This window comes from Narcine bancroftii, chromosome 7 (genome assembly GCF_036971445.1).
Source record: "Narcine bancroftii isolate sNarBan1 chromosome 7, sNarBan1.hap1, whole genome shotgun sequence".
Classification (NCBI taxonomy): Eukaryota; Metazoa; Chordata; class Chondrichthyes; order Torpediniformes; family Narcinidae; genus Narcine; species Narcine bancroftii.
Window position 1 is genome coordinate 34,333,658 of NC_091475.1, and position 16,113 is coordinate 34,349,770.

Genomic DNA, 16,113 nt, shown 5'->3' on the forward strand with positions numbered 1-16,113 from the left:
CAAAATCCCCAAAATATGAAGTTCCTGAACATTGGTACCTTTTTGTGTATATGTTGTTTGCATGATGAGAGATCTCAGTGCTACATATTTCCCTATCTACCCTCACATATAGTCCTCAGCATCCACTCCAATCTACAATGCTGCCTGGACCTACCATTTCTTGCCCACCAGAGAAAAATCGTGGCACCTCCACGATCAACTTCACACAGTGTGCAGTGCTCTTTAATAATGACAATATGTCTAATGATGTGTTTTAGCTCTGGGCTCCCCATTCTTGAGAACGCACAGTTTCAGCTTCAGAGATATTGGTGGTCACCTCCACACCAAGGAAGGGTTTGGCAAATGTTAAAACCACAGCTGGTAGTGACCGCAAGTCCAGGGGGAGAAGGAGAAGCAGCAGGACGAATCACGGACTTTCTACCTCAGGCCTGGTTACTTCGGAAAAGGAACATTTTGACAAGGACCACCAACTTTATATATCCGAGAGTCATTAACCCTTAATATCAGTGATGCTGGTGCCACTAGCAGTACAATGGTCTGTGCAGCTTGATGAAGAGCTCAGAGTACTCGAAGCACTAGCCGACTCTAGATAAAAAAGAGAGGATGAATAAAAAAAATTAAAAACAAGTGCCATAAAGATCTGAAGCAAATGTAGGGAAACCAGAAACAAAGTTTTTTTCTATTTTGATGCTAAAAACTTGTTATTTACAAAAGTACCAGACCTCTGCCAGTTAATTATTTTACCTCACAAGGAAAGTACAAAGGCCACATTCTTTATGTCACCTTCCTAAGTTCTCCCTATTGGTTCTGCACTTGCCAGAATATTGATAATGATATTGGGAAGTCGGCTCAAATTCACTAATAGGATGGATAGCACACCAAGCAAATAAATAATGGAATAAAAGGTTAGTTAACATATTGGTGTGCTGCATAATAGACTGAGCAGCTTAAGAACCTGAGAGACAACATGGTGGGGGGGGGGGGGGGGAGGGGGCACACCATGTGAGAGGAGGGACTAGCTATGGAGAAACACCTTACTAAAGGAGGGGCCAATGAGTTAATAAAGAGAGTTTACAATAATCATCCTGGGTGTGCTGTTGTGGATGGGTGTTATGCTTGAGGGTTGCTTGGTCCTGGAGTGTTAATAATGCTATCCCTCAACTAGCTTCCAACCTGAGGCACATCATTAACTTTCTTACCTGAGCTGCTTATCGACTGGGAAGAACTAGAATCCCCGAGCAGCGTCTGCAGCTTTGTAGCTGGGACCCAGCCCTCTTTATTTGTGTTGAGATTTCTGACAAGCCTGAGAGGAAAATAAAATCTGCTTGAACTTCACCTCAATTCCATACTTAGCAGCAAAGCAATAAAAACAGAGATTAGTGGGGCAGTAATTTTTGAAAGGAGCAATGTGGGTTGGCAAAGTAACAGCGCGTGCAAAAATGTTCTGATGCTCAATTCGAAAGGAATAGAAATTAATAATTGAGCAGTTAACCGTATAAAGTGCCCTCCATAATGTTTGGGTCAAAGAGGTTTTTTTTCTCCTTTATTTGCCCCCTGTGCTCCACTGTTTTAAATTTGTAATCAAACAATTCATATGTAATTAAAGTGGACATTCCAGATTTTATTCAAGGTTATTTGTGTACATTTTGGTTTGACCATGTAGAAATTGCAGCACTTTTTAATCATAGTTCCCCTATTTCAGGGCACCATAAGTATGGCTTCACAGATGTTTGTGATTTCTCAGCTATGTTTAATTGCTTCATTGGTGTAGAGCTAAGTTTACATCTAAGTTTTTGATCACCTTTGGAATCTGTAGTTGCCATTTTTCAATAATAGGACCAGAGTTGTGCCAGTGAAAGTCAAAGTAGTCATTGTCAGGCTGAAAAACAAGAATGAAATAGTAAGAGACATCACCCAAACCTTAGGATGACCAGAACCAACAGTTTTGAACATCATTAAGAAGAGAGTACTGTTGAGCTCCATAATCACAAAGGTACGGGTGTTCCAAGGAAGACCTCTAATGCTGATGACAGAAGACATCTCATCATAATGAAGAAAAATGATCAGAATGTGTGTGTATATCAGAATGACGGCAAGAGCAAGCTGGAGGCAAAATGCAAACCATGGCAAAGGTGTATGCTTTGGATCTTGGGCAATTCCTTTATGCCTCCACAGTTTGCTCTTGGCATCACTCTGATACAGTTTAATTTTGGTCTCATCTGTCAACAGGACCTTTTTCCAGAATTCTGCAAACTCTTAAATACTTCTTGGCAAACTGCAACTGGCCATTCTTTCTGTGGTTAACTAGTGGTATACACCTTACATTATAGCCTCTGTATTTCTTTTTATGGTCTTCTATAGACAGTAGTCATTGACACATCCACACCTTCCTCCTGAAAATTGTTTCTGATCTGTTGGACATATGTTTGGAGATTTTTCTTCATTATGATGAGAATTCTATTGGAAGACGGAGTGCACGAGGTTGCATTGGCCACTTCAGCTCCTCACAAGAATGAAATCCCCAATCCACAACATTATGACTATGATCATGTAACTTGTCAAAACAGAAAATGCGAATGGGATTTTCAAATTAGTGGATCAGATCAGTAAGATCCTGTGCAGTTTAAACTTACTGAAGCAGGGAACACAGACTGCTGCAAACCACAGAGTGGATCGCAGGAAATGTGTGGGAGACCATCGGAACCACTGCTGGAGAAGGCAGAAGTGTGGAAAACAGATTGGCATCAAGGTTAGACTGAGAGTTAACCCCTTCAGATCCACGGTCCCAATGATCTTACTCTTAAAAGTAAGATCGCTAGAGAAGAAAATGGAATACTTGAGGCTACATCTGAACTAGAGAGAATGACAGGGATGCTGTGCTCTGGTGATTATAGAAATGTGGCTCCAGGACACCATTCCAGACTCAACGATCCAGTTGGTTGGCCTTATCTCCTTCAGAGCAGGCAGAGATGTTGCTGCTTTTGGCAAGACTCAAGAAGGGCGCTGTGCATTTACATCAATGAGAACTAATGCACCAGTGTCTCTGTGGTGAAGACCTTCTGCTCAGCATAGAGAGAGTACCTCCTGGTAAAATACAGAGCCTTCTACCTGCCTAGGGAATTCTCGCCCATGCTGATTGCTGCAGTCTACATTCCGCTTTCGGCTAATGAGGGTGAAGCAAACTAGGTCAGTTCAGGACATGGCCAGGGTGGGGGTGGGGGGGTGGGCGGGAAAATGGTAGAAATAGCAGAACTGCAAGACTGCTTTAAGTCTATGGACTGGAGCTGTTTCAGGGAGGTGGTCACCTAGAGCAGCCATGTAAACATGAAGAAGTACATGAGTTCAGTGACTGGTTACATCAGCAATTGCATTGAGGATGTCACCAAGATCAAATGCTTCTCAACCAGGGCTAACCAGAAACCATGGTTGGATGCAGAGGTTCAGGCCCTTTTCAGAGCTCATAATGCTGCCTTCAGTACAGGGAATATGATGGCATTAAAATCAGCCAGGGCTGAACTCTCCGATGCAATTCAGAAGGCAATGCATGGGTGAGCACAGAAGATCCACAGACAGCTGTGTGATACCTGTGTCAAGAGGCGAATATGACAAGGGATCAAGACTAATATGGATCAAAAGTCAACCATGTGAATTAAGAACAATGACACCTCCCTTCCAGACAGACTGAACACCTTATATGCATGGTTGATGAGAAGAACAGGATGACGCCAAAGAAAGCTCCATGTCCCCCTGATGAATGGGCCCCCTGCCTAGCTGTGGCCATGATGAGGAGAACCCTTTCTAAGGTGAACCCACACATGACATCGGGACCAGACAACATACCTAGTCAGGTACTGAAGGACTGCGCAGACCAATTTACGGAGGACTTCACGGACATATTCAATACCTCACTGCAGCAGTCCATCGTTCCCACAGGGTTCAAGGCAGCCCCCATCATCCTGGCACCCAAGAGGGTGAAAATAACAGGCTTTGATGACTACTGCCCTGTGGCATTGATCTCCACCATTACAAAATACTTCGACTATCTGGTGATGGAACATATCAAAGCATACCTCCCAGAGATGCTGGATCCATTTCAATTCACCTATTGAAGAAACCATTCTCCACACGATGCTATAGCATTGTCACTTTACTCTGTCCTGGCCCACCTGGAGAATAATGCCTCATATGCCAGTTCATTAACTTCAGCTTGGCATTTAATACAGTCATTTCCCAGAGGCTTGTGGAGAAGCTGTCCTCACTGGGACTCAACACCCCTCTCTGTATTTGGATCCTGGAATTCCTAACAGAAAGACTACAGTCTCTCCAGGTTGGTAGCAGAATATCAGGCACCATCACACAGAGAACTGGTGTATCTCAGGACTTCTGTTCATGCTACTAACCCACGACTTCTTCACCAGATCCAGCTCCAACAGTGTTATAAAATTTTCAGATGACACAACAGTAGTTGGCCTTATCAGCAACAACGATGAGTTGCATGACAGAGAAGAGGTGGAAAATCTCATGAAATGGTGCAAGAGTAACAACCTAAGTCTAAACATGGACAAAATGAAGGACATGATCGTGGACTTCAGGATGACCTGCAACGACCATCTTCCACTACACATCAACGAGTCTGTAGTAGAGATAGTGGAGAGCACCAAATTCTTTGGAGTTTGGTCACTCTTCATCTCCTCATTTGTCAGGAAGTCGCAACAGTGACTGCACTTTCTGAGAAGACCGAACCAGGCAAGGCTACTGGCCACCATTATGTCAACCTTCTTTAGGAGCTCTATCAAAAGTGTTCTGGCTGGCTGCATCATAGTGCTGTATGGTTGCTGCAGAGAAATGGATTGGAGGTCAATTCCGAGGACTATAAAAGTGGCAAAAAGGATCACTGGAGTCTTCCTTGCCCCTCCCCCCAATCAAAGTGATCTAACGGGATCATTGCCTGAAGAAAGCACGCAAAATCATTGAGGAGCTCTTCCATCCCTTCTCTTATGAAGGTACCAGAGAAGGGTTATATTTCATTTATGTATCAAATATTACGGGATAAAAAGGGTTGGGATAAACCTAAAATTAAATGGGAAGCGGATATTGGTTTTACTTTTTCTGAAGAGGATTGGTTAGATATTTGTTATGATAGTGTAACTAGATTGATAAATGTACGTTATGCAATGACTAATTACAATTTTTTACATCAGTTATATTTGACACCTGAAAATTTTTAAAAATATGGTTTTAATGAATCAGATTTGTGTTTTAGATGTGGTGATATGGTTGGAACTTTTTTTCATGCTGTTTGGTCATGTGTATATATATATACAATCTTTTTGGAAGAAAATTCAATCGTTTTTAGAATACCTGTATAAGATTAAAATAGTTTTAGATCCAACAGTATTTTTATTGGGTAGTTTGCAACCTCTGAAAGGCTTGGGATTAGGTAAGTTTCAGCTTGCTTTTGTATATTTAGCTTTATCCTTAGCGAAAAAATGTATTGCTAGTATGTGGAAAGATACAAATATGATTGATATTGATGGCATAATGAGATCAAATATTGTTTAATAATGGAAAAAATTACGAATGTTTCGCATGATAATTATAATTTTTTTATTAATAAGTGGTTGTTATTACTCAGAATATTTATATTTCAATTTATATTGATTAGATTTTAATATGTATATTTAACTTTTTTAAAAATATTCTTTCTTTTTTATAATGGCTCTCCTTAGGAGAGTTGGCTGAAGGGGGGGGATCTTTTCTTTTCTCTTTTTTCTTATTTTTATATATATATATATAAATTTCATATTCATGTTTAATTGCTGTATATGTCATATATTATTTGTTTTTTGAACGAATAAATAAAGTTTTTAAAAAAAGAGGAGCTCTTTCATCCTACGCATAGCATCTTTCAGTTGCTTCCATTGGGAAAGAGATACAGGAGTAACAGAGCCAGCACCACCACACTGAGGAACAGCTACTTCCCACAGGCAGTGAGAATGCTGAACAACCAAAGGAACTGCTCACACTAACCATCTGAGACACTCATTTGTACAAATCAAGATTTATTTATATAGATATAATACTTGTCCTGTATATGTATTATTTGTCTGTAATGTGTGTTATGTATGATTGTGTATCTGCATGTTTTGTACCGATGACCAGAGAACGCTGTTTTGTCAGGTTGTACTTATACAATCAGATGACAATAAACTTCACTTGTCTTGAATTCTTCTGTCTTAGGCAGAGGATGTCTTCCTTGGAAGACCTGTCCCTTTGCAATTACTAAGCTCACCAATACGCTCTTCTTAATTATGTCCCAAACTGTTGATTTTGGTGTTCTAAGGTTTGGGCAATGTCTAACTGTTTTATTTGTTTTCCAACCTCATCATGGCTTCTTTGACTTCCATTGGCAAAACTCTGGTCCTTGTGTTGAAAAATGGCAACTACAGACTCCAAAGATGATCAAAAGTTTAGAAGCAAGCTGAGCTCTCTCTCATACCTATACCATTGAAACTATTAAACATATCTGAGTACTCACAAACTCCTGTGAAGCCAAATGTCCCAAATATTATGGTGCTCTGAAATGAGAGGACTATGTATAAAAAGAGCTGTAATTTCTCCATGGTAAATCAAATATATATAATTAACCTTGAATAAAATCTTGAATGTGCATTTAATTACATGTGAATTGTTTGATTGCAAAATTAAAACTCTAGCACAGAGGCAAATAAAATTAAAAAATGGTCTTTGTCCTAAACACTATGGAGGGCTCTGTATTTTTTTGGACAAACAGCATGGTAACAGATCCTTCCAGCCCATGAGCCCATGCCTCTCCAACAGGAAGGACAACAAACTAAAGGAAGTTCTTAGAGCATCCTTTGCCCAGACATCACTGACCTTGTCTCAGTGGACTGGTAAACCAGGAGAAAATAGGCTGGAGGAACTCAGCAGGTCAAGCATGATTCATGGAAATAAATGGCCAGTCAGTGTTTCAGGTCTGGATTTTTTATTGGGAGGAAAGGCCTTGATAAAGCGTCCCAACCCAAAACATTGACTATCCTTCCAAATGAGTCCTTCCAGCTGTTCATAGTTCACTCAAACTTCCAGCATCTACAGTTCTTCTGTTCCTTCTGAAATTGGTGGGCTGCCTATTATTGATGGAGCTCCAATGTGAACCAGTCCTGCTTTGTTAGAGAATGACTGGAGTTCATCTACATTGTAAGCTTACTTGGTGCCTAGGACCTATGCACCTTGAGCTTAAGATCTATATGTGAAACCTAATCAAGAACCAAGAACATGATATCTGGAATTTAAATTTGATATTCAGACTCATGCATCTGGAGTTTTTGGAGCTTAACTGGTTCAAGTCAGGTCCTCAAAAAAAGCTGACTGTAAATTGCTCCTTGTATAAGTGAATGGTAGGAAAATCAGGTGGGGAGCTAATGATGCATGAGAGAGAAATGATTAGAAAGGAAGTGGGGGAGGGGAGAAAAGTGATTACTTTTAGGTTGCCATGGATCAAATGACCTCATACTAAGTCATAAGGACGTAGGAGAAAAATATCTGGCAGTATAGTCCTTAAATTTCCCTCTTTTGCTTGTTTTAGTCCTACAATTCTCATGACAACCCTCCCTCCTGTCTATTCCTCATGTTCCCATTTAACACACTGGTATGCAACTTCATCTGTCTTCTGCACTCCATCACTTTTAACAACTTTTCAACAGCACTTGGCATTACATTACAAAACAATGTGAAGACATTACCATCGCGCTTCCTGGCCCTCACAGACCAAATGTAACAAGTCACCAGTGCGTGCAGTCAACTCATTCCCCCCTGGCTTCCCAAAGTCCGCTGTAACCGTATATTTCCCAGGAAGCTGGAAGTTAAAGAAGAAAACTGGGCTGAGTCACATCCTTTCACTGTCAATGAAAGTAAAGACTATTCATTCCTTACCTTCACTCTCATTAGAAAGGTAGTTAAGACAAGTTAGTTTTGAGCTTGAGAAAAGTGAATACCAAATAAAGGGCATGAGTATAGTGAGAGAGGAAGAGTCAGTGGGTCTGGTCTAAGTAATAGAGTCATGCAGCATGGAACAGGCCCTTTAGCCCAACTTATTCATTTCCACCAAGTAAGTGTTCTGTGCTCATTCCATTTGTCTGCATTTGGTCGATAAGTCCTACCTGTCCATATATCCAAATGCTATTTACACTTTGCACTTTGTAATTGTAGTTACTTCTGTAGCTTCCTCTGGCACCTCATCTTTTCCTCTCTAAATGACCTTAATAATTAACCACTGACACACAGGTCAAACTGGATGCCTGCATGTAAACATCACTGGTTCCAGAACTGTTCTTCATCATAGATCAAAACAGTACAAATCAGGCCCTTTGGCCTACTGAGTCTGTGCCAATCATTAACAATCCATAGAACCATAGAATAATACAGCAGAGAAAACAGGACCTTCTAGTCTGTGCTGATCTATTATTCTGCCTAGTCCCATTGGCCCGCAGCAGTTCATATCCCTCGACACCTCTTCCATCTATGTACCTATCCAAATTTTTCTTAAATGAGCCCGCATTTACCAATTCATCTGACAGCTCATTCCATACTCTCACCTGTCTCTGTGTGAAGAAGTTCCACCTAAAGTTCTCCCCTTTCACCCTTAACCCATGTCCTCTGATTTGTATCTCACCTACCCTCAGTGGAATAAGATATCTACATTTGCTGTCTATCCCCCTCAAATTTTGTACACTTCAATCAAATCTCTCCTTATTCTTCTGTGCTCCAGAGAATAATGTTCTTACCTGTTTAACCTTTCCCTGTAACTCAGTTCCTGAAGTCCAGGCAACATCCTAGTAAATCTTCTCTGGACTCTTTCTATTAATATCTTCCCTGTAGTTAAGTGACCAAAACTCACACAATGCTCCAGATTTGGCTTCATCAATGTCTTCTACAACTTTACCATAACATCCCAACTCCTATGCTCAATACTTTGATTTATGAAGGGCAATGTGCCAAAAACTCTCATTACCACCCTATCTACCTGTGATGCCACAGGTAGATCTGTATTCCCAGATCCCTCTGTCCTACTGCACTCCTTAGTGTCGTACCATTTGCTGTGTATGTCCTAACTTGATTTATCCTTCCAAAATGCCACACCTTACACATCTGCATTAAATTCCATCTTTCATTTTGCAGCCCATTTTCCTAGCTGGCCTGGACTATACTGCCAGATATTTTTCTCCTACGTTCTTATGAAAGCCTCCTCACTGTACACTATACTTCCAATATTTATATTAACTGCAAACTTGCTAATCCAATTTTCCACATTATGATCTCGATCATTGATATCGATGACAAACAACAATGAACCCAGCTCCGATCCCTGAGGCACGTGACTCATCACAGGCTTCCAATCAGGGATGCAAACATCTACTACCACTCTCTGGCTTCTCCCATAAAGCAAATGTTGAATCTAGTTTACTACCTCACCATGATTACTGAGCGACTAAACCTTCCTGACTAACCTTCATGTGGTCCTTATTAAAGGACATGTAGACTACATCCATAGCCTTTTCTTCATCAGCTTTCTTGGTAACCTTCTCTAAAAACAGTACAAGATTTATTAAACATGACCTACCATGCACAAAGCTATACTGACTATCTCTAATAAGTCCTTGACTCCAAATTTTTGAATACTTGATCTCTTAGAACACCTTCCAATAATTTACAACTACTGATGTCAGGTTCACAAGCCTATAATTTCCAGTTTTTTTTTAAGCCTTTTTTAAACAACAAAACAATATGAGCTACCCTCCGAAGCTTCAGCACCTCACCTGTGCCCAAGAACATTTCACATATATCTGCTAGGGCCCCTGAAGTTTTTGCATCATCCTCCCTCAAGTTCAGAGGAAATACCTTTATTTGCTTTAAGACAGTGAACATTTCCTCCTCTTTAATCTGCATGGGGTCCATGACCTCACTGCTTGTTTACCCCACTTCCCTAGACTCTGTGTTACTTTCTTGAGTATCTACAAAGCCGACCACTCTGATCTTCAAGGGGAACAATTTTTATCCCTTATTATCCTTTAGTTCTTTACATACTTGTAGAAACCCTTAGGATTTTCCTTCATCCTGTCTGTTAAAGCAACCTCATATTTTCTTTTAGCCCTCCTGATTTCCCTTTTAAGTTTTTTCTTGCATTCTTTATACTCCACATGTAGCTCTTTTGCTCCTTGTTGCTGATACCTGCTATATACCTGTCTCTTGTTCTTAGCAAGATCACCAATATCCATCAAAAACCTAGGTTCCTTATGCTTGTTAACTTTGCCTTTAATCGTACATGCAAAGAAAAATATGGTGGGCACTGCCAGAGCTGCTGAAATGGCAGCATTGTTGCTGGTGCAGACCCAAGAGAGCAGGCAACAGAGACAGAAGGGTTCAACATCCCGGTCCTCATGTGAGCATACAGGCTTTAAATGCCCTGTTAAAGGATCTGATGGTTTGTAAGTAAAATCATGCAACCGCATAGGTCTCTGTCCAAGGTGGTGGGGTCTGCGCTGAGCAGCGGCTATAATAGGTTGCAGACTCCAGGGAGCAACTGACTGGCACAGGCCACCAGAAATGGGAAGAACACCACCTGTTGAGGAAAAAAAAGAGGAGACGACTCTACAGGATATGAGACCACATCAGAGAACGAGCGAGGTGCTCAGTGGGTGAGGAACCCACACAGGTTGAGAGCAACTTGCAGTCGGGGGGCCCGCACAGGCTGCAGGAGACCATATAGATTCGAGAGGCAATTTCATGTAATATTACATGTTCTGTGCTATTACTTGACAATAAAGGAATCTTAACCGTGATATTGATCTTACAAGAACATACAAACTCCTAACTCTCAAAATTTCACCTTTGTAGGCCTTCTACTTAACGAGTACATCATTGCCTGAAAACAATGTCCCAATCCATGCTTTCTAGATCCTTTCTCATTTCCTCAAAATTGGCCTTTCTCCAATTTAGATTCTCAACCCAAGAACTAGACCTCACCTTATCCATAATTATCCATAATCACTGGACCCAAAATGTTCCCCTACTCCTAGTTCTGTCTCTTCTCCTGTCTACAAGAGATCCAGCTGCACTCTTTCTGGATGGTAACTTGATATATTGATTGAGAAAATTTCTCTGAAACTCTTAGCCATCCAGCTCTTTTACGAGACGGGAGTCCCATTCAATATGTAGAAAATTAAAATCACTGACTGTCACAACTTTCTGCTTCCTGCAGCTGACTGCTATCTCTCTACAAATTTGCTCCTCTAATTCTTGCTGACTATTGGGGTAGTCTATAATACAGCCCCATTAATGTGGTCATAACTTTCCCATTCCTCAGCTCTTCCCAACTAGCCTCTCTAGATGAGCCCGTTAGTCTGTCCTGTCTGAACACAGCTGTGGTATTTTCCCTGATGAGCAATGCCACTCCCCCCCCCCACCCCCCTTCATCTCTCTTGCTTTTTCGTGTCTGATACAACTGAACCCCGGAGCACTGAGCTACCAGTCCTGCCCTTCCTCAAACCAAATTTCACTAAAGACTACAATGTCATAATTCCATCTGCCAATGCACACTCCAAGCTTGTTTGCCTTTCCTACTCCTTGCATTGAAATAGATGCACCTGAAGACATTATTTCCACCACACTCATCCTTTTGATTTCTGTCTTTTATATGAAGTCTTAAAATCCCTTTTCCTCCTCCACTCCACTATCTGTTCTGGCACTCTGGTTCCTATCCCCCTCCAAATCTAGTTTAAACCCACTGGAACAGCACCAGCAAACCTTCCACAAGGATATTTTCCCTCCTGCAATTCAGAAGCAAATTGTCCTGCCGGCTGGAACAGATCCCACCTTTTCTGGAAGAGAGCCCAATGGTCCAGAAATCTGAAGCCCTCCCTCCTGCATCATTTTTTTAGCTATGTATTTGGCTGCATTATCCTCCTATTTCTAACTAGCACGTGGCATGGGTGACAATTCTGAGATCACAATCCTAGAGATCCTGTCCTTCAATGTCACACCTAACTCCCTGAACTCTCTCTGCAGCACCTCATCAACCTTCCTACCCACGTCATTGGTCCCTATGTGGACCATGACATCTCGTTGCTCATCTTACCTTGAGAATGCCATGAACTTGATGTGAGATACCCAGGACCCTGGCACCTATATTATCCAGGGTACTCAATCTCTTCCACAGATCCTCTTATCTGTTCCCCTCACTTTTGAATCCCCTATCACTACACCCTCCCTTTCTTAGCCACAGGCCAAGACTCTGTGTCAGAGACCAGACCCATATACACTGATCCTACATTAGTCCAATTTTATTCTCCCATTCACTTACAGTATCCATCTTTGGGAAAACAAAGAAAACTGAGGTACCCTGGGAAAACCCATGTGGTCACGGCAAGAACATGCAAACTCCACTCAATCAGCACCAGAGGTTGGGATTGGACCCTGGAGCTATGAGACAGCAGCTCAACTATTTGTACCACTGTACTATTCCACTTTCTGTGGGTTATTATATGAACTCACCTCTCAAAATAGGTATTGCATGACAAGAAGGCAAACTATAAGCCATTTATTCCCATACTAAACATTCCTGAATTGCATAATGAAGTAGTTATTATTGAAAAGAAGTGACACTGGAAGTTACAAAGCAGTGGCCACACTCAAATGCAACTCAGTGACTGTGTTGCACTGTTATGTATCCCAAAGTATGCTGAATTACTATCAGGTTGTTCAGGTTTTATCAGATAAATCAAGATTAGTAATTCATCAGGGACAGGATTTTAAGCAAAATAAAGAACGAAGGTTATCTAATTTTGTGCTCAAAAAACAGAGACAAGATCAATTTGAGCAGATTCAAAATATATATGCATTTTGTGTGGAAAAGATCGACAAGATTGTTCCTGGGACTGGAAGGATTTGAATCATAAGAAAAGAGGTTGGATTGGCTGGGAGTTTTCTCTCTTGAGTGAAGCAGGCTGAGGGGTAACATGTATAGAGGTCTACAAGATCAGGTTGGGCATGGATAAAGGAAATTGCCATTATCTTTTTCAAAGAGTAAGGGCCCAGATTTAAGGTAAGAGGGAAATAATTTAAAAGGGACCTGAAGGGCATCACTTTGTACAGAGGCTGGTTCTTAGAATGAGCTGCCAGAGGAAATGGTAGAACTGTAATGTTTAAAAACATAGACAATGTACCTGGATAGGAAATGTGTTGAGAAATATGAGGCAAAGTCTGGCAAATGGGACTAGCTCAATCAGAATGAACAAGTTGGGCTGAAGGGCCTATTTCTTTGTTGCAGAATTCTGACTCAGAGTGAAAAATGACATTCTAGAGCAATCATAGCTCTAGACATTTCCTCATCAATAAAAGAGTGCATAACATGAACCAAACAACTTCTTTGAGCTACACTTGTTCAGTAATTTGTTAGTTTGAACAGAAGGTCTTCTCATATTGGTATGTGCAGGTCAGAGACTGTGAAAATACAACACTTTAAGCTAGTTCTTCATCGCAGACACTTAATATGCTGTGCAATAATGGCTCTGCATTTTCCAAAACTCATTTCTGGACCTTTCCCCTATGAGACTATTTCATTTAAAATGTGCATAAATGTGAGACCATTTCATTTAAAGTTCTCTACCCATGGATAATGCTTAACTCAACCCTTCTCATTCACTTTTAAATGTTCTCAAAGGGTTGCCACAAAACAGATCTTTTCTTATGGCCCCTGTTTCTGCAGTTACCACACCTGCCCCTGATCTACTCTACTTTGATCGGAATTCCCTGCACTTCAAATTATCAAATCACCATGACTGTAGAAAACTTGCTTCTCTTTTCCTACCTCACAGAAGTCTAGGCATTTATGTTGTAAAAATGGAAGACTACCCCATAGCTCGCCACCCACAAGGATTCCTACAGCAGTGAAGCAACAATGGTTCCTGATCTGGAGCTGTCTTATCTTTTCATTCATTGGTTAAATAATGAAATTAATAATGCAATGAACTGAACCATACAAGGCTACCTACTTTAAGAGCATCAGGAAAAATCTAAGGAAAGGCTTACAATGTGCTTAATATGCCAGTTGCAGTTTAGTCTCTGGGGCTATGAAAATGTCTACACCATAACTACAGCTGGATGTTACACCTACCAACTTCCTATTAGTTTCCTCTTCACAATCTGAAGAATTGAGTTGGTCATCAGCACTGGACCATCCATCATTGCTTTCTTCTGGAATATCAAGGGAATGCGACATTTTGGTCCATCCTGGAGAGTAAACAAATTCAATAAGTATGGAACTGCAAAGCATTGTTTGAGATCACAAACTCATAACATGGTAAATAATATAAAAAAAGGAGAAACTTGTAAAAACATATCAAACAATCTTGGAAGGCAGATTATTAGAATTTAATTCATTCTGGGCATCTCTTTCAAGAAATACTTTTAAATTATTTCCAGCATTGATTGCTCATGGGGTACTTACATGAATATCATTCATAATGTTAAACACCTTTACTGAAGCTACAAGCTCTTCAGAGTCACAGAGCATGAAAACAGAAAAGAGCAAGACTACTGGAAATGCTTGTTGATGGTCATCATGGACATGGTAGCAGCCAACCAAGCCCAGGAAGACAATTACATGCATTTATAATCACCCTATTCTATTCTCCTGCATCCACACCTACACTCCCCCTGTTTTGCCACTCACTTACCCTGCTGGTTATTTACAATGGGCAATTAGGAAACTAAAGGACCCAGGGAAAACCCATCAATCACTAGGAGAACTCAACATAGATTGATCCCAGGTGGCAGGAGCTGTAAAGGCCACAGCTGCTAATCGTACAATGGTAGCAGCCCGCCAACCCTGCAGCCAAGAAGATTAAATATTCATCAGAGCCTCCTCTTGTTTTCTTTTAAAAAAAATCAGATGTTATTTCCTATTTTATTCAATGTTACATCCCCTTCTTAATTGGGCTTTACAAAACAGAAACAGGCTTTTCAGTTCAATTTGTCCATGCTGACCAAGCAGTCCACCCAAGCTAGTTTCATTTGCCTATGCTTGGCCCATATCCCCCTGAACCTTTCCTACCCATGTACCTATTTGTCTTCTGAACATTACAATGTACCTGTCTCTAGAGCTTCCTCTGGTAGTTTGTTCTATATACCACCACCCTCTGTGTGAAGTGTTGCACAAGTCCCTTTAAATCTTTCCCCTCTCACCTTAAATCTGTGCCCTCTAGTTTTAGATTTTTCTCCTCAGTGAGGGGGGGGGGGTATGGGAAAAGACTATGTCAATTTACTTTATCAATGTCCCTCATTGGTTTCTGTGAGGTCACCTTTCAGCCTCCTACATTCCAGGGAGAAAAATCCCAACTATCCAGGCTCTCTGTAACTCAACACACCCAGACCTGGTAACATCCTTGTGATATCTAAACCATTCCTCTCAGTTATTACTGGTCACACTCTATCCTTTACTTGTATCACATCTTAGCCTGGCCCTGGTCTTTTATCCTATATAGCACACCATACCTTTTCCCTTCTCTTGTTTCTTTGATGAAGTTACTGAAATGCTGTGATTATCAGGGATTACAATCTCAGGCCTTCTCACTTTCTGTGGACTCCATAAGGGGCTGGGCAAAGTGGAAAATAGAGTGCACAAAAATCACAAGTAAGTACGGTGAAATGAGGAGTGAGTACGACTTACTTATTACTGCTTGCAAAAAAAGGTTGCATTATTCAATCATTAACAGCTTTTCACTACATTAAATCTAGTAGCCTATGTAGGGTGGCCATTTCAAAAGGAGGACATGGTCATAGGTTACCAAATATATACTGTGTGCTTGCATTTGTTGTTTTTGCAATATGGTTTACATTTTACTTAAAAATAACTTTTTTTGAAACACACTCTGTTTATATACACTGTGTAATAGTAACCTATGGCCATGTCTTCCTTTTTGGAAATTTGAAAATGGCCACCCTACCTATTAGTCAAGCTGCAGAGTTACTGACAGAAACTCAATGGTTAATGTGTGAAATGGTAGCGATAACATGAGGCAGGATGGGGTGATCACA

At 40.8% G+C, this 16,113-nt stretch overlaps 2 protein-coding genes across 14 annotated transcripts in view; one reads left to right on the top strand and one right to left on the bottom strand.

The window, feature by feature from the left end:
* Window positions 1-16,113, top strand: part of grtp1a (growth hormone regulated TBC protein 1a) — a 393,930-nt gene that overhangs the window by 158,184 nt on the left and 219,633 nt on the right. The window lies entirely within an intron of this gene.
* The window catches only part of mcf2la (mcf.2 cell line derived transforming sequence-like a), a 141,043-nt gene continuing 125,136 nt past the window's right edge, over window positions 207-16,113 (bottom strand). For 3 of the 7 annotated variants that reach the window (XM_069889511.1, XM_069889506.1, XM_069889505.1), the window contains 5 exons: window positions 15,571-15,671; window positions 14,192-14,307; window positions 7,764-7,876; window positions 1,200-1,303; window positions 207-585 (listed from right to left, as the gene is read on the bottom strand). In XM_069889511.1, coding sequence (XP_069745612.1) covers window positions 491-585; window positions 1,200-1,303; window positions 7,764-7,876; window positions 14,192-14,307; window positions 15,571-15,671 — 529 coding nt within the window. In that variant the 3' untranslated portion in view covers window positions 207-490. Of the gene's footprint in view, window positions 586-1,199; window positions 1,304-1,801; window positions 1,880-6,542; window positions 6,579-7,763; window positions 7,877-10,315; window positions 10,640-14,191; window positions 14,308-15,570; window positions 15,672-16,113 lie in introns of those variants that run through there. The other 4 variants (XR_011341707.1, XR_011341708.1, XM_069889507.1 and 1 more) reach the window with 4 other exon arrangements.